Below are 21472 nucleotides of genomic sequence, written 5' to 3' on the forward strand. Positions count from 1 at the left end.
GGAAAAGCATGGTGCTGCAATTTGCGAAGGAGTGATAGTGGGAAGGGAAACTGGCAGCTTGTTGGTAGAAAAGTTTGCTGCTGTGATTGTGAATGAGGGACGAGAACCTGGCATCCCAGTGCCAAAAGCCTGCTGTTGGATTTGCAAAAGTGCGATAGAGAGGGAGAACCTGTCATCCTGGTGCCAAAAGTATCCTGGTGCATTTGTGAAGGAGGGATAAAGGGAAGGGGAACTGGAACCTTGTTCCAGCTCACTTTTGCATTAGCAAAAAAGGGATATAGAACAAACCTGAGATCCCAGTGCCAGAAGGATTTTTTAGTAATTTACAGGTCAGCTGGGTGATTACCAGCCATTCTGCCATTTATTTCAAGATCTTTCAAGGTCAGGAAAAAACCTTATAAAATCCCAGGAATCCCATCAGTTTAACCCAGTCGATAACCAAAAGTGGAGGGGTTGTGAATTCTTACCGGAAGGGTCCAGTAGGGTCTGTAATTTTACCACATTTCTCTGGTTTTACAACTTCAGTTTCCAAGTTGGGGTCACAGTCTGGATCAGGCTTTGTTCCTGGGGTACATCTGGTCAATACAAATACGAAACACAGTTACATTCTCTTCAGCGTGTCAGGAGGAGTCCGAAAGTAAGGTAACAAAAGACATAACCATAAGAAATCCAAAAGACAGTAAGATCAATGTGTTTGAACTCACGAGTCATCTTCATCCTCTTCGGTCTGCCAGCTGTTCCCAAAGTCATTACTATTTCCTGCCACAGTGCCATCTGGTTTAGTGAAGTCATTGTCTGGGTTCCCATCATAGTCACCACAAAGGCCACACATTTGGTCATAGTAGGAGCTGGTAGGACAAAGTCAAGGCAGGATATGTAGGATTAAGATAACAAAGTCTTAAGAATATTTGCAATGTATAATAAGGTGTTGCTTGGCCTTTTATTGTAATTCTAGAAACAAATGAAGAGAATGCAAAAATCCCTGATACAATAAACCAGGGCATCGTTAGTATTTATTAAAAGTTGCATGTGTCCACGAAATGCACACAAATGGACTGCTATGTTTTCTTAGTTTCCACAACATACATAAAACAACTGGTGACATTCAGCAGTTTAAATTGTTATCTATCAGAGTTTCTTCAGATCATTAGGTTATGGTTGCATCGGAGGAAAGTGGCCATCAAAAAAAGAATGATGTAGCAGTGGAGACGGTGGTCAGATGTATTGTATGAGTGTGCGAAGCAAATAAAAAGAAGTTCTACAATATCAAAATAGTTCAAATCAATATTTATACTAACCTGGGAACTGAGATCTGGGCATAATGGTTTCCATCCCAACGCACCCTCAGGCCAAAGGATGTTTGAAGCGTGATGAACTGACCAGCAAGACTAATAGACATGAGAGGAGAGGGGGAGTGGGGCAGAGCCACCCGTACTCCGTTCACCTGATTCAGTGATGAAGAAAAGGATAATATAAAGATGTTAAACAGACTGTGTAAACTTCTAATTGGTGGACAGGTCAGGGAGTATAAAAGTAGAAAGAGTGTGGAGTGTGCAGTATATCAGGCAAAAACTGACTTTGTACAGTTTTAACAAGCAAGAAAGATACTGCTTGATGCCTATCACACTGTGTTATCTTTTGCATAGATTCAACTGACAAAATAGGAAAAATCTGTTTTTTTGGCAAGGTGTTAGCAACAAAGTAACTAAAGATATAATTTCACATTAGTTGTTTTGCTAAAATGTCAGTTATGTGTAGACATAAGACATCCATGGTGATGATACAGCTGGTGTCTGGGATGTGTATTGGCACACATTTTACCTAAAGATGGGAAATACAACAGATAGTAATTCATTCATATACTGACCAGTGTTCTACTGCTCTTCATCAGGGTCACAGTAATTCCATCCACTGTCACATATAGCTTCCTCAGGTATGACACTCCTGCAACTCCTCTCTCTTCATTCTTTGCCTCCACAGAGAACCAAGGGCCTGCACAGGGAAGACCACGACAATCAGGAATATTGTGTGTTTCTATTAAAGGTGAACATTGGCAGATATTGGCATTAACATACAAACCATCACTGACATTCAGTGTCTTCTTTTTGCAGCAAACGTGAATGAAAACAACATGTGTCATGCTTTGTGATGAAAATAATGAATGAGTAAATTTAGCTCATTTAAACTTGAATTAATTAGTGGGCGTGGCAAGACTAGAACAGGTGCAATGAAACCCAAACATCTTAATAAATAAATGTCTGAATTGGTGTGTACCTGTGCTGTTCCTACAGGTTCTGGCCAGTGTGTAAGTACAGGTTCCCATGAAGGTGTAGTACTTCTTGTCAAAGGTGTTGTAGTGTGGATCCCCAGAAACTACACAATCCTGGAAGCCTGAGAGAGGGACAAACATCAGGAACATCAGACTGAAACACAGATGAAGCCACTGTAGAACAATTACCTAATAACAGTGCAGTTCACTGCTGCTTTGGACCTATAATGGCATTAAAATAGATGCAAAGAATATATCATTTCCTGACTAGACAAAAATTTGTATTATTTGCATTTCTTTTTTTCAACTCTGTGATTCTGTATTACGAAGAAATGCATGTAACAAGTGCTGTTATAGACAAACTGTACAGAAGCGAGCAAAAGAAACATAACAGCAACACACACATAAATATTTCACTGTTGCTGAAAGTGAAGACAGCTCTGGGTTGTGTTTCTCTATCTTCCATTACCATTTTATTTCTGATGTATATTTGAGCAGGGACAGAAAATGCTAGTTTGAGAACTTTGACAAAGTCTGCAGCATCACATCAAACACAGTTGCAAAACTTTTCAGGTTGGCAGTCCAACCCATGAGATCTGGAAACCTACTTAGAATATAATGTCTACAGCTTTATTTTGTTTGTTTTTTTTAGGTGTGAACATAACAAACATACTCGTAGGATAGCAGCCCAACTCTCCATCCTGAAGTTTACATTCATGCATTGGGGGGCATTCAGAGGCTTCACAGGTAATTCCAGCTGCACCACACCAACATTTTCGCTTGCAGTCTTCCTCAAAAAACTCCTCTCCGGGCTGACAGACAGGCAACAAAATTGACAATTCAGCATAGCAGGCACAGATGATTCTTTGTAAATCATTATATGCATGTATGTATGAAAATGTTGTTTTAGAGAGGACATAAAGACACTGCAAGTGACCTGACTTGAAATACAAAGGACCAAATGATTCACTGTCGGCCTATCAGACCCACTTCACCATACCTCATAATACTGGCCGTTCGTGTGGTTGCAGCCACACATGTTCTCCTTAACGCACTTGCCAGCACTCAGGACATAGCTGGGATCACACACACAGGACTCAGAGCAGGGACCAGAGCAGGAGGGGGGTTTTCCAAAGCATGTTTCCTGACAAGGATCTGCACAGGGTTCGTAGTGGCTGTTTGGGGGCAGTTCAGTGCTAAGGAGACCACAAGAGGTTGAAGTTAGTGATAGGAGACAAAAGTATGTGCTGCTTAAAATATAAAATCACAGCTTTTATAAGAAAAAAATGTGTCTTTGGCACTTCCAGCTGTGTTGTCTTCTGTGTAACTAGATTGTTTGAGTTTGGTGGTAACCCAGTCTCCTGCAGCCTCTTGGCATATGTCGTCTGTCCACTAGGTATGCTAAAGCAGCACTCCCTCAGTTAACTTTAGTGAGTAGAAAGCCCGTATGAAGTACTCTTCCTCAAGTCAGAACTGACATAAACTTCTTTGTGTGATTTTCTCCCAACTACTCAGCCGAGCTGATTTTACCTAAAGATATTTTACTACTAAATTAAATCATTTGTCCTTCCAATACTCACGGCAGAAGGTTTCATTCCTCCATGGTCCAAGGTTGACCCCACGATCTTGGCATTCATTGACATAGGCTTCAATGGCTTCACACAAAATGGGCTTGGCTCCATCCAGCTCACACAAGTCAAAGACACAGTCCCTGAAGTAATTCTGAGAACAAACAATCACTTTGTTACAATGCTTTATATTGTCTGACCATCTAAAAGCACAAATTCAAATTATTCCACTATTACTAACATCACATTTTCAACCCGAGTACACACACACATACACAAATACAACAAGCAATGCACTATCCTCTACATGAACATACATTGGGGTTGACTTTGCGATGGCACACAGCAAAAGGTCCATTTTGTCCAGCAGAATGCCACAATATCCAGAGCTTTCATACAGTTCCTGTTCTTCTTTATTGCACCCAGGGATGGTAGTGTTGGGTTTCTTATTGCATCTGTCAAGACAGACTTTCATCTTAAGAACATTTGTCTTTTGTCAATGGTAAATGTTTCTTTACACTTGCATCTATGCAATACTCACTCTGGATTCATGTTCCAACTGTGTCCAAAGTCATTGGCATTTTCAGCTAAGCTTCCATCTGGTTTGCGGAAGTCATCTTTAGTATCTCCATCATAGTTGCCACACAGGCCACACAGCTTGTTCTGATAGCTGCAGATTACAGTAAAATAATTGTGTTGGAGTCTTATGCAAGAAAGACTAACAACTCAGTCAGAACTACGTCTTACAACGTGTTTTAATTCCAGCCAAGTTGCTTTTCAGCAGTGACTAAACCCCACACATTAGTAAGACTAAAAGATCAGACATGCATGTTTGATGCGTTTGACAGCATCAGCATAGAATGAACTAGTCAGGAAATGATAACTTTTGTGTGATTCTATCTTGAAATTTTGAGTGAGCTGTTTGCGTTGCTCCTGCTAAATTACTTAAATAAACTATCCTAGCTGTGCCATTAATCTCTGTCTTTATCACCTTACTACTGGTTACAGATAAAGGAGTCATGTTCAGTATATGAATATATGTTATAGTTTTAGTTGTATTATTAGGGATGTAGATTTCTGGACTGGTGAATTTTTGATTAAAACACCATTTTATAAGGAAACCGTGAATTTGGTCTTCACTCACTCTTCGATCACTTTGATGTCCATGAAGGTGTTTCCATCATAGCGAACCGTCACACCAAAGTTCATGGAGACAGTGTAGTGTTTTCCTGACTTGAACACAGAAATACCAGGGCCGGGGACAGTGGCAGATTGACATTGGTCCCATTAACCTGTGTGGGAAAATAGGCACAGTACATCAAATCTGGTCAAGTATTAGCCAACATTTTCATTTTCGAATTACCCATGTCACAACATTACTATCTGTAAATAAAAAGAAACGTTCCCTCATCATGCCAATGATGTATGAACAACAGTCCTCTCTGAGAGGGCCATGGCCGCCACTGAGATCTTGCCTGACAGGTCAAACGCAGCTGCCCGGCGTTAGAAGTGAGAGTGGATCGAAGCTAAAGGCATGGAAGCCCAAGAAGCAGTCGACCAGAACGATACCCAAACCTTAAATTGCATTGTACGAGATCTAACTGGGGCTCCTGGTGGCGCTTGGTCCCAATTGGAGACAAAATGGATGAGTCCTCCTCACTGCAGCTGAGCAACCCACGTTGAGTCAAACAGTTCTGCGATACTTTAAACCAGCCCGAGCCACGCCACCTGTTTGAGGTCAAGAACTTGCACCCTCCATGGATTTTCTTCTTGTCAATATCGGACAAATCAGCGATGCCAAAGTCAAGACAGCGATCCAACTCCTCAAGAGTGGAAAGGCTGCTGGCCTGGACGAGTACCTCCCATAATCCTGAAGCACGACGAAGCCCAGTTGGAAGCTGCCCTTAGAAGACCCCTAAACACCTGCTGGTCAACATCGTGTGTACCCTATGATTGGACAAAAGGCATCATCACCAAACTTCCTACGAAAGGCTATTTGGGCGACTGTAAGAACTGCCGGGCATCATGCTGCTGTCGGTACCCAGGAAAGTGCTTTGCCTCGTTCTTTTAAATTGGCTACGACATGCAGTGGACGAACGATTGTGAGAAGAGCTTGCTGGCTTTCAGAGTGGCCAGTCGTGCGTCGAGCACATCTTCACCCTCCGCATGATCATTGAAATTTCAACGACTTCAAGAAGGGTTTTGACAGCGTCCATCAGCCGACTCTATGGGCTATCCTACGTCAATATGGAATCCCCCAGCAGTTTGTAGACACCCTTTGTGGTCTCTACTCCAACTGCTGCTGCTGCGCCCGGACAGATGATTTCTGAATGGATTTCTTCAAGATCAATACTGGCGTCCGACAGGGATGCATGCTATCGCCTTTCCTCTTCCTGTTGGTAATTGACTTCATCATGCAACGATCAGTTGACCAAACCGGCATCGGTGTCCCCTGTCACGAACAATCTCACCGACTTGGACTTCGTGGACGACATTGCCCTGCTGGGGTCGACTCAGGAAGACCTCCAAGAGTTAACTGCGGCTTTGCAGAGGGAGGCGATGAAGAACGACAACCAAGAAGACGAAGGTACTCCAAGTTGGTTACGCATGTTCCTGTTGATCAACCAACAACATGCTGAAGAGGTGGATAATTTCACATATTTCGAAAGCATCATCTCAAATGATGGGATCCCTGATCAAGATGTAGACTTCAGAGTAGGGAAGGCGGCCGGGGTCTTCCGACGTCTCCAATTCAATTCATTTCAATTCAATTTTATTTGTATAGCGCCACATTACAACAACAGTCACCTCAAGGCGCTTTATATTGTAAGGTGGATACTACAATAATACATACAAAAAAAAAACAACAATGATATGACCCCTATGAGCAAGCACTCTGGTGACAGTGGCGTCTTTTAACAGGAAGAAACCTACGACAGAACCAGCGAAAGCAAAGCCGACCAAAGATCTCATGGCGAACGTTTATGGATGATCTGAAAACCGTTGACAGAACTGGCGTCGATGGAGATCATTAGTGTCGCTCGGTGTAGGAGAAACTAAGTGCAAAGTGTTCAAGTTTCCATGGTCAATTGCAGTGGTTTTCAGAAGTGTTCCTGAGCATGTGCAGTGATTTGTACCACATAATAATGTTTGTTTGTAATGCAGTAGTGCCTGATAACGTGATAGTGTGATTGGGTTTGACATGCAAAACATCCTGTTTCCTCCTCTCATGTCTTACCTGCACAGTGCCACCTTTGAGAATGGAGATCTTTATCATCTGTGCAGTATACATGTACGGCCTTCACATAGGAGATGGTCGGCCTGTTATACCGGGTTTTCATTGTCAGTGTGGACCTCAAAGTAGGGCACAGTTGTGTCATTGCATGGACTAGACATCAGATAGCTGCAGTTGCCCATGAAGTCATATTTGCGTTTGTCAAAGCTGGTGTAGTGTGGATCGCCAGATGCGACGCACGTGGATGTACCTAAAGGAATAATAAATAAGAAATTGTAATTTCCACACTGTCAACTATCAAGTTATTCCTGTAAAGCACAACACAAGGTGCTCCTTTTGCTGATGTAATTTATTACAGTGCATTAAATCACAGTTGAGCACCAGTCCAAATAATGTTGTCTTGAGGTGTGGCTAGACCATCCATTCCTTAAATGATACTTTCTTAAGGTGCAAGGGATCATTCCAGTCCAAATTCTTTAATAATTTCAACAAACATTATTACCTTTAGGATAACAGCCTGCAACACCATTAACCTCTCGACACTCTTCAGTGGGGTCACAGGAGTTATCAACACATTCCAAAGTGTAGTTTCCTGCACAGCGACACAGCTTTGTGCAGCCGTCTCCAAATACAATCTCACCAGGCTGGATAAAATGAACACAATCAGTACTGAGAAAGTATACTGTATGTCTGTAAATGTACACAGTACACAGTACTAACTAGGACATCTGACCTCATAATAGTTATTGTTGTCATCTAAACAACCACATTTGTCCAATGGCACGCAGTGCCGTCCTTTGAAGACAAAGCCTGGTTTGCAGAAACACCCAGTGATGCAGGAGCCAGAACAGTTGGTAGAGGGTTCCATACATGTAGGAATGCAAGCTGGACCGCACTCTATATACTCTGCGTTAGGTGGACACAGGTCTGTACAGAAAGAATAAGGATTACTGGAAACTGAGTAGATACGATTTCCTGAACAAAAAGGTAGGAAGTTATTATGCAGTCTTAACTCAGTCCAAACTAACAATATCAGTAGAGACAGTGGAGGTTTGGAGCACCTGTTGCTAAAATGACTGCATTTATTTACTGCATTTCTAAGACCAGTCGGATAAACCACTTGACACCATAATCCACATCCATGCATCCATGCAGCTGTTTCTCTGTCACACTCACTCACTAATAAACACATGTATCGCAGATTGTGGAGCCGCTGTATAAGATGGATAACTGGCTCAAGCTCAATAGAAGCCTCAATAGAAATATAATATATCCTATAGATGTATGTGAAGCTGTGTGATTAATATACCCAGAGGGTGGCATTCATATTCTCCATCTTGTAGTTTGCAGCTCTCAGTAGTTGGGTTACAGCTGGTGTTATGACACTGTAGCAGACCTCCACTGTGGCACGTACACTTTTGTTCACAACCCTCCAAGTACCAGTCATCGCCCACCTGACAAATGTACACAGAATGCAAAAATAATCAGAAATTTTGTCATGTAATTTCTCTTGTATGTCCCATGATTATAAAGATCTAAATGATAAATATCATTTAGATCCAAATGAGAGAAATATAACTGGTAGGCAGGCGAGTAAAGATAAACAGCCCATGGCCTCAATAAGGTGGTAAGGAATCCAGAGAGTGGAGTGGATGAGTTCAGAAAATTAGGAAGGAATGGCGGGAGAAGAGATCAAACCAAATTTCAGACCATTTAAAGATGACTCGTGTGGAGCCTGGATGGATGCATGTCTGGATTTTAAGACTTGAGGTAATGGGTTGATGCCTCGTAAAAGTTCCCGTGAGATTTCTAATATACATTTGGATTCAAACCAGGGATTCTGTATGCCATTAACTAATTAAGCCAACCTACACTCATTTATTTACTGATTTTGTGCTTGCTAAATTTGGTGGCTCTAGTATATAAATGCTCTTACATAAATACAAATGTTATAACACCAGTGTCTTTTAAAGTCAGGTAAAATACAGTGTAAACAACATAATCTGTGCTTGATAAGTTGAAAGTAAAACCTTTGTTGTAAAACCAATATTTCTGTGCCAACAGCTCACTGCAGTCTATGCACCCTTAATTTAGCTGAGTTTTGATTTCTTTTGTACTGTAAGGTCTTTGTGCCCTTTTGGTGTCTCTCCTGTTGAAGTGGTACAATATAAAGAGAACTGAAAATGATGTTAGCATGAGCTTAGCACATTTTAAGGGTAAATGGAATGTGGTTTTAATTGCTTGGAGGCTGTTTCCACTTACAGGGTGATAGGTTCCACTGGGGTCCACACAACCACAGTCTCTCAGTTCCACACATTTGTCATCACTGAGAATGAAGCCAGGGTTACACTCACAACCCTCCACACACACTTCCTCACAGCCAGGTGGTCCCACCACACCAAGACATGTCTCAGGACATGAACTCACACAAAGGGAGTAGGAGCTGTTGGGAGGACAGGTCAGAGCTGTGTGGACAAACAGAGGGATGAACAATAATGAGAGGGACAATGGTGGACAAATGGCAACAGAGAAGAGAGGAATTGATTATGGAGGGTGAGTAGGATGATTCAAAGACAGGGCATCTAGGTATCTCATATTGATTTTACTTTGTGCAGTGTCATAAATGAAAGGATAGACAATATTAACGGCATTGTTCGTTTTAAATTGGTTTCAGTAATGTGCACTGTATCTTAACCTCTCCTCCATATACAATTATAAATATGATTATAAGTTCAATTATAATGTTGGTCAGCAGGATGTAATATATGTTAGTTATATTTACAGGTGGAGACAACTTCCAAAAAGAGAAGTTATGGCATGCATCCCATTTAAAAAGGTATTATTCAAGGCTTTATTCATTCATGCTTCAGAATGGGGCTCATCAAGCCAATGGGTGATGTCACTGTGACTATGTTTTATATACACTTTATGATGTTCACAGCTGATATTAATATTAAAATATCATATATCATATAGATATATTTAGTATATCTCATATTCAAACTTACAGCAGAAGTCTGGAGTCCTCCATGGGTAGACTTTGGCTCCAGCACTATGACATGCGTCAGTGTAGGCCTGGAGCTGGTCACACAGCACGTGCTGCTGGCCATTGAACTGACACATGTCAAACACACAGCTTTGGAAGAATGGAGTGGGATTAACTACACTGATACACTCCCTGTAACAGAGAAAACATTCACTTAGTTTAGGCAGGAAAAGGCAGAGGCTCATATATACTGAAAATCTGAGATTTAAACATACAAACAAACAAACAAAGTAAATTTGGGGTGAAACAGTCAACAACTCTTGCATTAGTTTAGCAACAATTCACTAGCTGGGGCCACATGCTCATTTTAGGTTTGACAATGGTTTTTAGTAGAAAAGGTGAATGGCTTAAAAATGAATTGAACTGCGGTTTGGGAAGGCATCGCTGGGGACTGGCGGCAGCTCCTGGCCTGGCAGATCCCCATGTACTAAGAAAGTGAAACAGTGAAAGAAGTGAAATAATTGAGCAAGGGGAGGACCACGAGGGGAATGAATGAATGACAGAACAAACAGCTAGTAGAACTGGAGGATGTAGATATAGTGAAAAAACTGGAAGAGTGAAGTGTTAGGTTACTTTATCTCCAATTCACTTGCTGAGCCCACATCCTCATTTTACATTTGACAGTATTGGTGTTACAAAAGGTGAATGGCTTAAACATCAATTGAACTGCGGTTTGGGAAGGCTTTGGGAAGCCAAGGTTTAGGCAAAAATTGGCTGATTGTGACCCAAACCCGTTTTCACAGCATTTTTGGCTCATCTGGGAATAAAAGGATCATTAGGGGGTCCTTTTGTGAGGAATGGGGATACTCCCACAGGGTTTTAAATCTGGAACTATGGAGACATTTGACCCTAGAACTGAAGATGGTGTCGGGAGAGGTGAAACGTTTCAAGCAGCTTATAGTCCAGATGCATGCTTTTCTTCCAAGCCCAGTTAACGATGAAACCTGGATGACTGAGAACCTTCACAGATGGATTACTATTATGCCGATTTCTGAAATGAACAGGTGCCAAAAGCAGTTTTGGAAAGGTTGGTTGAATTGAAAGCCTGAGGAGGAGAAGAGCCTTTCATAATGATAACCCGAAAAACCAAAGAAGCTGAGTAAAATTCCACTGAACCTCCAGACGATGATAATGCCATTTGAATGTTGTCAGAAGACGAGTTGGTTTGAGAGAACTGTTTCTAATGACTGTGTCAAGTAAAGGAGGATAGAGATGATGCTACATAGAATCACATGAGAAGTGAAAGGAGCTTGAGGAATTATGCTACGGGAATTCAGATGACTTGAAAGGATACAAAGAGGACAGAATTTGGCATTCTGGTACAATAGAAAGAGTTTGTTGTGGTGGTTCTTGAAGCCAGGAAAGATGCAAAGAAATTGGCACCAAAAGGATGTGAAAACGCTCATTGATGTGTTTGCAAATGACCGATAATTTGATAGACAAAGATCCACGTGTGTCAGGAATGTGGAATGTTACATTTTGTTAAAGGTGATAGATGCAGAGGAACTGGCATCCCAGTTATTGGTAAAAGCTTGCTGCTGACATTTGTGAAAAGGGGAAGAGAACCTGGCATCCCAGTGCCAGAAGGGTTCGTTACAGCATTACAATAATAGTATTGAAAAGATTTTTTAGTATTTTACAGGTCAGTTGGGTGATTACCAGCCATTCTGCCATTTATTTCAAGATCTTTCAAAGTCAGGAAAAAACCTTGTAAAATCCCAGGAATCCCATCAGTTTAACCCAGTTGATAACCAAAAGTGGAGGGGTTGTGAATTCTTACCGGAAGGGTCCAGTAGGGTCTGTAATTTTACCACATTTCTCTGGTTTTACAACTTCAGTTTCCAAGTTGGGGTCACAGTCTGGATCAGGCTTTGTTCCCGGGGTACATCTGGTCAATACAAATACGAAACACAGTTACATTCTCTTCAGTGTGTCAGGAGGAGTCCGACAGCAAGGTAACAAAAGACATAACCATAAGAAATCCAAAAGACAGTAAGATCAATGTGTTTGAACTCACGAGTCATCTTCATCCTCTTCGGTCTGCCAGCTGTTCCCAAAGTCATTACTATTTCCTGCCACAGTGCCATCTGGTTTAGTGAAGTCATTGTCTGGGTTCCCATCATAGTCACCACAAAGGCCACACATTTGGTCATAGTAGGAGCTGGTAGGACAAAGTCAATGCAGGATATGTAGGATTAAGATAACACAGTCTTAAGAATATTTGCAATGTTTAATAAGGTGTTGCTTGGCCTTTTATTGTTATTCTAGAAACAAATGAAGAGAATGCAAAAATCTCTGATACAATAAACCAGGGCATCGTTAGTATTTATTAAAAGTTGCATGTGTCCACGAAATGCACACAAATGGACTGCTATGTTTTTTTAGTTTCCACAACATACATAAAACAACTGGTGACATTCAGCAGTTTAAATTGTTATCTATCAGAGTTTCTTCAGATCGTTAGGTTATGGTTGCATTGGAGGAAAGTGGTCATCAAAAAAAGAATGATGTAGCAGTGGAGACGGTGGTCAGGTGTATTGTATGAATGTGTGAAGCAAATAAAAAGAAGTTCTACAATATCAAAATAGTTCAAATCAATATTTATACTAACCTGGGAACTGAGATCTGGGCATAATGGTTTCCATCCCAACGCACCCTCAGGCCAAAGGATGTTTGAAGGGTGATGAACTGACCAGCAAGACTAATAGACATGAGAGGAGAGGGGGAGTGGGGCAGAGCCACCCGTACTCCGTTCACCTGATTCAGTGATGAAGAAAAGGATAATATAAAGATGTTAAACAGACTGTGTAAACTTCTAATTGGTGGACAGGTCAGGGAGTATAAAAGTAGAAAGAGTGTGGAGTGTGCAGTATATCAGGCAAAACCAGACTTTGTACAGTTTTAACAAGCAAGAAAGATACTGCTTTATGCCTATCACACTGTGTTATCTTTGGCATTTGTATAGGTTCAACTGACAACATGGGACAAATCTGTTTTTTGGCAAGGTGTTAGCAACAAATTAACTAAATATATAATTTCACATTAGTTGTTTTGCTAAAATGTCAGTTATGTGTAGACATGATACATCCATGGTGATGATACAGCTGGTGTCTGGGATGTGTATTGGCACACATTATACCTAAAGATGGAAAATATAACAGATAGTAATTCATTCATATACTGACCAGTGTTCTACTGCTCTTCATCAGGGTCACAGTAATTCCATCCACTGTCACATATAGCTTCCTCAGGTATGACACTCCTGCAACTCCTCTCTCTTCATTCTTTGCCTCCACAGAGAACCAAGGGCCTGCACAGAGAAGACCACGACAATCAGGAATATTGTGTGTTTATATTAAAGGTGAAAATTGGCAGATATTGGCATTAACATACAAACCATCACTGACATTCAGTGTCTTCTTTTTGCAGCAAACGTGAATGTAAACAACATGTGTCATGCTTTGTGATGAAAATAATGAATGAGTAAATTTAGCTCATTTAAACTTGAATTAATTAGTGGGCGTGGCAAGACTAGAACAGGTGCAATGAAACCCAAACATCTTAATAAATAAATGTCTGAATTGGTGTGTACCTGTGCTGTTCCTACAGGTTCTGGCCAGTGTGTAAGTACAGGTTCCCATGAAGGTGTAGTACTTCTTGTCAAAGGTGTTGTAGTGTGGATCCCCAGAAACTACACAATCCTGGAAGCCTGAGAGAGGGACAAAGATCAGGAACATCAGACTGAAACACAGATGAAGCCACTGTAGAACAATTACCTAATAACAGTGCAGTTCACTGCTGCTTTGGACCTATAATGGCATTAAAATAGATGCAAAGAATATATCATTTCCTGACTAGACAAAAATTTGTATTATTTGCATTTCTTTTTTCAACTCTGTGATTCTGTATTACGAAGAAATGCATGTAACAAGTGTTGTTATAGACAAACTGTACAAAAGAGAGCAAAAGAAACATAACAGCAAAAAACACACAAACATTTCACTGTTACTGAAAGTGAAGACAGCTCTGGTTTGTGCTTCTCTCGCTTCCATTACTCAGTCTATTTCTGATGTATATTTGAGCAGGGACAGAAAATGCTAGTTTGAGAACTTTGACAAAGTCTGCAGCATCACATCAAACACAGTTGCAAAACTTTTCAGGTTGGCAGTCCAACCCATGAGATCTGGAAACCTACTTAGAATATAATGGCTACAGCTTTATTTTGTTTTTTTTTTTAGGTGTGAACATAACAAACATACTGTAGGATAGCAGCCCAGCTCTCCATCCTGAAGTTTACATTCATGCATTGGGGGCATTCAGAGGCTTCACAGGTAATTCCAGCTGCACCACACCAACATTTTCGCTTGCAGTCTTCCTCAAAAACTCCTCTCCAGGCTGACAGACAGGCAACAAAATTGACAATTCAGCATAGCAGGCACAGATGATTCTTTGTAAATCATTATATGCATGTATGTATGAAAATGTTGTTTTAGAAAGGACATAAAGACACTGCAAGTGACCTGACTTGAAATACAAAGGACCAAATGATTCACTGCCGGCCTATCAGACCCACTTCACCATACCTCATAATACTGGCCGTTCGTGTGGTTGCAGCCACACATGTTCTCCTTAACGCACTTGCCAGCACTCAGGACATAGCTGGGATCACACACACAGGACTCAGAGCAGGGACCAGAGCAGGAGGGGGTTTTCCAAAGCATGTTTCCTGACAAGGATCTGCACAGGGTTCGTAGTGGCTGTTTGGGGGGCAGTTCAGTGCTAAGGAGACCACAAGAGGTTGAAGTTAGTGATAGGAGACAAAAGTATGTGCTGCTTAAAATATAAAATCACAGCTTTTTATAAGAAAAAAAATGTGTCTTTGGCACTTCCAGCTGTGTTGTCTTCTGTGTAACTAGATTGTTTGAGTTTGGTGGTAACCCAGTCTCCTGCAGCCTCTTGGCATATGTCGTCTGTCCACTAGGTATGCTAAAGCAGCACTCCCTCAGTTAACTTTAGTGAGTAGAAAGCCCGTATGAAGTACTCTTCCTCAAGTCAGAACTGACATAAACTTCTTTGTGTGATTTTCTCCCAACTACTCAGCCGAGCTGATTTTACCTAAAGATATTTTACTACTAAATTAAATCATTTGTCCTTCTAATACTCACGGCAGAAGGTTTCATTCCTCCATGGTCCAAGGTTGACCCCACGATCTTGGCATTCATTGACATAGGCTTCAATGGCTTCACACAAAATGGGCTTGGCTCCATCCAGCTCACACAAGTCAAAGACACAGTCCCTGAAGTAATTCTGAGAACAAACAATCACTTTGTTACAATGCTTTATATTGTCTGACCATCTAAAAGCACAAATTCAAATTATTCCACTATTACTAGCATCACATTTTCAACCCGAGTACACACACACATACACAAATACAACAAGCAATGCACTATCCTCTACATGAACATACATTGGGGTTGACTTTGCGATGGCACACAGCAAAAGGTCCATTTTTGTCCAGCAGAATGCCACAATATCCAGAGCTTTCATACAGTTCCTGTTCTTCTTTATTGCACCCAGGGATGGTAGTGTTGGGTTTCTTATTACATCTGTCAAGACATACTTTCATCTTAAGAACATTTGTCTTTTGTCAATGGTAAATGTTTCTTTTACCTTGCATCTCTGCAATACTCACTCTGGATTCATGTTCCAACTGTGTCCAAAGTCATTGGCATTTTCAGCTAAGCTTCCATCTGGTTTGCGGAAGTCATCTTTAGTATCTCCATCATAGTTGCCACACAGGCCACACAGCTTGTTCTGATAGCTGCAGATTACAGAAAATGATTGTGTTGGAGTCTTTGCAAGAAAGGCTAACAACTCAGTCAGAATTACATTATACAACGTGTTTTAATTCCAGCCAAGTTGCTTTTCAACAGTAGACTAAACCCCACACATTAGTAAGACTAAAAGATCAGACATGCATGTTTGATGCGTTTGACAGCATCAGCATAGAATGAACTAGTCAGGAAATGATAAGTTTTGTGTGATTCTATCTTGAAATTTTGAGTGAGCTGTTTGTGTTGCTCCTGCTAAATTACTTACATAAAATATCCTAGCTGTGCCATTAATCTCTGTCTTTATCACCTTACTACTGGTTACAGATAAAGGAGTCATGTTCAGTATATGAATATGTGTTATTGTTTTAGTTGTATTATTAGGGATGTAGATTTCTGGACTGATGAATCTTTGATTAAAACACCATTTTATAAGGAAACCGTGAATTTGGTCTTCACTCACTCTTCGATCACTTTGATGTCCATGAAGGTGTTTCCATCATAGCGAACCGTCACACCAAAGTTCATGGAGACAGTGTAGTGTTTTCCTGACTTGAACACAGAAATACCAGGGGCCGGGGACAGTGGCAGATTGACATTGGTCCCATTAACCTGTGTGGGAAAATAGGCACAGTACATCAAATCTGGTGAATTATTAGCCAACATTTCCATTTTTGAATTAACTATGTCACAACATTACTAACTGTAACTAAAAGGAAACGTTCCCTCATCATGCCAATGATGTTTAAACAACAGATTCAGAAATGGTCAAAAAAAGGAAGAACAACACAAAAATATGATTATTTTCATCTTGATTCCACTCTGACCCATTTCAATAACAATTGAACAATCGTAAGGTAGACCCTAGGGTTCCGGTGCACGATTAATCGTTAGAAAATCGATGATCTCGATTCATACTTATGAGCGATCTCATTTCCAAATGACAACGATTTAAAAAAGCCCGAAAAAAAAAAAACCTGTTTGAGGCCGAAGAACTTGCACCATTTTGATTTTCTTCTAATCTGCATGAAAACAAGCGCTGCCCTCTTCCTGCTCAACAAATGACAAGGGCGGAGGCTTATACCACGTGATACAGAAGCTGTGCAGTGATGCTCAAATTGGCAGGAAAACACCTGCGGAGAACACGTCAGGGATGACGAGAAAGTGACAGGAGAAAATCCCGGCCCGGTCAACCACCCAAACATCAATAACTGTCGGGAACCTTATACAGCGCTTCGCCTATACACGCCGAACGACCCGCAGGCACAAAGAAATTACGGAGGATATTACTTATCACCTGACCAAAGATATGGCTCCCATCAACACTGTGCAAAACGAGGGATTTAGGAAAATGATCAACACCCTAGACAACGCTACACAGTGCCGTCCCCGCAACTATTTTTCTATTGTTGCACTACCTGCTCTATACACGTAGTGTCGAGCAATGGTGGAGACGATGAATTTGAATGCAGTACAACATTTTGCAGCAACCACAAAATGTGAGGCATTTATTGTTTTATGTTTATTTATTGTTTTTATGTTCAGTTTCAACTGTTGACCAAGTTGATGTGCAGTTAATAAGTGCAATAAATATTTATATTGGAAAAGAAAATCGTGAGAGAATCGTGATCTCAATTCTAAGCAAAAAATCGTGATTCTCATTTTATGCAAAATCGTGCAGCCCTAGTTGCCCTACAATAATACATACAGAGAAAAACCCCACAATCATATGACCCCTAAGAGTAAGTACTTTGGCGACAGTGGCGTCTTTACAGGGAGAAACCTTCGGCAGAACCAGGCTCAGGGAGGGAGGCCATCTCTGCTGCGACTGGTTGGGGTGAGAGAAGGACCTAACTCTAACCTCTAACCTATTTGGAACTCGACTTCCCTGAATGTTAGCAATACGAGCAGACTATTGAACTCTATCGTCATCCCGACTGCACTGGACGCTAGCGAAACCTGGTGCTCAACAAATGCGATCATTCGAGGCCTGAACGTTTATGGATGCTTCAACAACGCATTGCCTGCAGAGAATCCTGAGAACGAAGAGCTGACTTACAACGAGCAAGCACCCGCCCTTTAGCCGATGTTGTTGCAGAAAGGTTCTTTCCCCTTTAAGCATAAGTGCAAGTTTCTTTCCATGGTCAATTGCAGTGGTTTTCAGAAGTGTTCCTGAACATGTGCAGTGATTTATACCACAGAAAAATGTTTGTTTGTAATGCAGTAGTGCCTGATAACGTGATAGTGTGATTGGGTTTGACATGCAAAACATCCTGTTTCCTCCTCTCATGTCTTACCTGCACAGTGCCACCTTTGAGAATGGAGATCTTTATCATCTGTGCGTATACATGTACGGCATTCACATAGGAGATGGTCGGCCTGTTATACCGGTTTTCATTGTCAGTATGGACCTCAAAGTAGGGCACAGTTGTGTCATTGCATGGACTAGACATCAGATAGCTGCAGTTGCCCATGAAGTCATATTTGCGTTTGTCAAAGCTGGTGTAGTGTGGATCGCCAGATGCGACGCACGTGGATGTACCTAAAGGAATAATAAATAATAAATTGTAATTTCCACACTGTCAACTATCAAGTTATTCCTGTAAAGCACAACACAAGGTGCTCCTTTGCTGATGTAATTTATTACAGTGCATTAAATCACAGTTGAGCACCAGTCCAAATACTGTTGTCTTGAGGTGTGGCTAGACCATCCATTCCTTAAATGATACTTTCTTAAGGTGCAAGGGATCATTCCAGTCCAAATTCTTTAATATTTCAACAAACATTATTACCTTTAGGATAACAGCCTGCAACACCATTAACCTCTCGACACTCTTCAGTGGGGTCACAGGAGTTATCAACACATTCCAAAGTGTAGTTTCCTGCACAGCGACACAGCTTTGTGCAGCCGTCTCCAAATACAATCTCACCAGGCTGGATAAAATGAACACAATCAGTACTGAGAAAGTATACTGTATGTCTGTAAATGTACACAGTACACAGTACTAACTAGGACATCTGACCTCATAATAGTTATTGTTGTCATCTAAACAACCACATTTGTCCAATGGCACGCAGTGCCGTCCTTTGAAGACAAAGCCTGGTTTGCAGAAACACCCAGTGATGCAGGAGCCAGAACAGTTGGTAGAGGGTTCCATACATGTAGGAATGCAAGCTGGACCGCACTCTATATACTCTGCGTTAGGTGGACACAGGTCTGTACAGAAAGAATAAGGATTACTGGAAACTGAGTAGATACGATTTCCTGAACAAAAAGGTAGGAAGTTATTATGCAGTCTTAACAAACTCAGTCCAAACTAACAATATCAGTAGAGACAGTGGAGGTTTGGAGCGCCTGTTGCTAAAATGACTGCATTTATTTACAGCATTTCTAAGACCAGTCGGATAAACCACTTGACACCATAATCCACATCCATGCATCCATGCAGCTGTTTCTCTGTCACACTCACTCACTAATAAACACATGTATCGCAGATTGTGGAGCCGCTGTATAAGATGGATAACTGGCTCAAGCCTCAATAGAAGCCTCAATAGAAATATAATATATCCTATAGATGTATGTGAAGCTGTGTGATTAATATACCCAGAGGGTGGCATTCATATTCTCCATCTTGTAGTTGGCAGCTCTCAGTAGTTGGGTTACAGCTGGTGTTATGACACTGTAGCAGACCTCCACTGTGGCACGTACACTTTTGTTCACAACCCTCCAAGTACCAGTCATCGCCCACCTGACAAATGTACACAGAATGCAAAAATAATCAGAAATGTTGTCATGTAATTCTCTCTTGTATGTCCCATGAATATAAAGATCTAAATGATAAATATCATTTAGATCCAAATGAGAGAAATATAACTGGTAGGCAGGCGAGTAAAGATAAACAGCCCATGGCCTCAATAAGGTGGTAAGGAATCCAGAGAGTGGAGTGGATGAGTTCAGAAAATTAGGAAGGAATGGCGGGAGAAGAGATCAAACCAAATTTCAGACAATGAAAGACCTTAAAGATGACTCGTGTGGAGCCTGGATGGATGCATGTCTGGATTTTAAGACTTGAGGTAATGGGTTGATGCCTCGTAAAAGTTCCCGTGAGATTTTAATATACATTTGGATTCAAACCAGGGATTCTGTATTCCATTAACTAATTAAGCCAACCTACACTCATTTATTTACTGATTTTGGGCTTGCTAATTTTGGTGGCACTAGTATATAAATGCTCTTACATAAATACAAATGCTATAACACCAGTGTCTTTTAAAGTCAGGTAAAATACAGTGTAAACAACATAATCTGTGCTTGATAAATTGAAAGTAAAAATCTTTGTTGTAAAACCAATATTTCTGTGCCAACAGCTCACTGCAGTCTATTCACCCTTAATTTAGCTGAGTTTTGATTTCTTTTGTACTGTAAGGTCTTTGTGCCCTTTTGGTGTCTCTCCTGTTGAAGTGGTACAATATAAAGAGAACTGAAAATGATGTTAGCATGAGCTTAGCACGTTTTAAGGGTAAATGGAATGTGGTTTTAATTGCTTGGAGGCTGTTTCCACTTACAGGGTGATAGGTTCCACTGGGGTCCACACAACCACAGTCTCTCAGTTCCACACATTTGTCATCACTGAGAATGAAGCCAGGGTTACACTCACAACCCTCCACACACACTTCCTCACAGCCAGGTGGTCCCACCACACCAAGACATGTCTCAGGACATGAACTCACACAAAGGGAGTAGGAGCTGTTGGGAGGACAGGTGAGAGCTGTGTGGACAAACACAGGGATGAACAATAATGAGAGGGGACAATGGTGGACAAATGGCAACAGAGGAAGGGGGGGGAAAGGTAGGATGTATCTTAACCTCCTCCTCCATATACAATTATAAATATGATTATAAGTTCAATTATAATGTTGGTCAGCAGGATGTAATATATGTTAGTTATATTTACAGGTGGAGACAACTTCCAAAAAGAGAACCTACGGCATGCACCCCATTTAAAAAGGTATTATTCAAGGCTTTATTCATTCATGCTTCAGAATGGGGCTCATCAAGCCAATGGGTGATGTCACTGTGGCTATGTTTTATATACAGTTTATGATGTTCACAGCTGATATTAATATTAAAATATCATATATCATATAGATATATTTAGTATATCTCATATTCAAACTTACAGCAGAAGTCTGGAGTCCTCCATGGGTAGACTTTGGCTCCAGCACTATGACATGCGTCAGTGTAGGCCTGGAGCTGGTCACACAGCACGTGCTGCTGGCCATTGAACTGACACATGTCAAACACACAGCTTTGGAAGAATGGGTGGGATTAACTACACTGATACACCCTGGAACAGAGAAAAAACATTCACTTAGTTTAGGCAGGAAAAGGCAGAGGCTCATATATACTGAAAATCTGAGTTCAAACAAACAAACAAACAAAGTACATTTGGGGTGAAACAGTCAACAACTCTTGCATTAGTTTAGCAACAATTCACTAGCTGGGGCCACGTGCTCATT

General features: G+C 41.1%; 1 protein-coding gene across 1 annotated transcript in view; it reads right to left on the reverse strand.

Moving 5' to 3' along the window:
• Positions 1–21472, reverse strand: part of zanl (zonadhesin, like) — an 88491-nt gene that overhangs the window by 15461 nt on the left and 51558 nt on the right. Inside the window, 34 exon segments of the mRNA XM_039609584.1 lie at positions 468–575; positions 705–848; positions 1299–1444; positions 1868–1992; positions 2275–2391; positions 2943–3081; positions 3270–3465; positions 4155–4292; positions 4379–4507; positions 4982–5070; positions 7168–7322; positions 7575–7716; positions 7806–7999; positions 8382–8526; positions 9335–9537; positions 10081–10250; positions 11899–12006; positions 12136–12279; positions 12730–12875; positions 13304–13428; positions 13711–13827; positions 14471–14513; positions 14702–14820; positions 14823–14897; positions 15284–15425; positions 15589–15727; positions 15814–15942; positions 16416–16564; positions 18250–18494; positions 18745–18886; positions 18976–19169; positions 19557–19701; positions 20519–20721; positions 21134–21273. Of these exon segments, the coding sequence (XP_039465518.1) occupies positions 468–575; positions 705–848; positions 1299–1444; positions 1868–1992; positions 2275–2391; positions 2943–3081; positions 3270–3465; positions 4155–4292; positions 4379–4507; positions 4982–5070; positions 7168–7322; positions 7575–7716; positions 7806–7999; positions 8382–8526; positions 9335–9537; positions 10081–10250; positions 11899–12006; positions 12136–12279; positions 12730–12875; positions 13304–13428; positions 13711–13827; positions 14471–14513; positions 14702–14820; positions 14823–14897; positions 15284–15425; positions 15589–15727; positions 15814–15942; positions 16416–16564; positions 18250–18494; positions 18745–18886; positions 18976–19169; positions 19557–19701; positions 20519–20721; positions 21134–21273 (4845 nt within the window).

This window comes from Oreochromis aureus, linkage group 3 (assembly GCF_013358895.1).
Source record: "Oreochromis aureus strain Israel breed Guangdong linkage group 3, ZZ_aureus, whole genome shotgun sequence".
Taxonomy (NCBI): domain Eukaryota; kingdom Metazoa; phylum Chordata; class Actinopteri; order Cichliformes; family Cichlidae; genus Oreochromis; species Oreochromis aureus.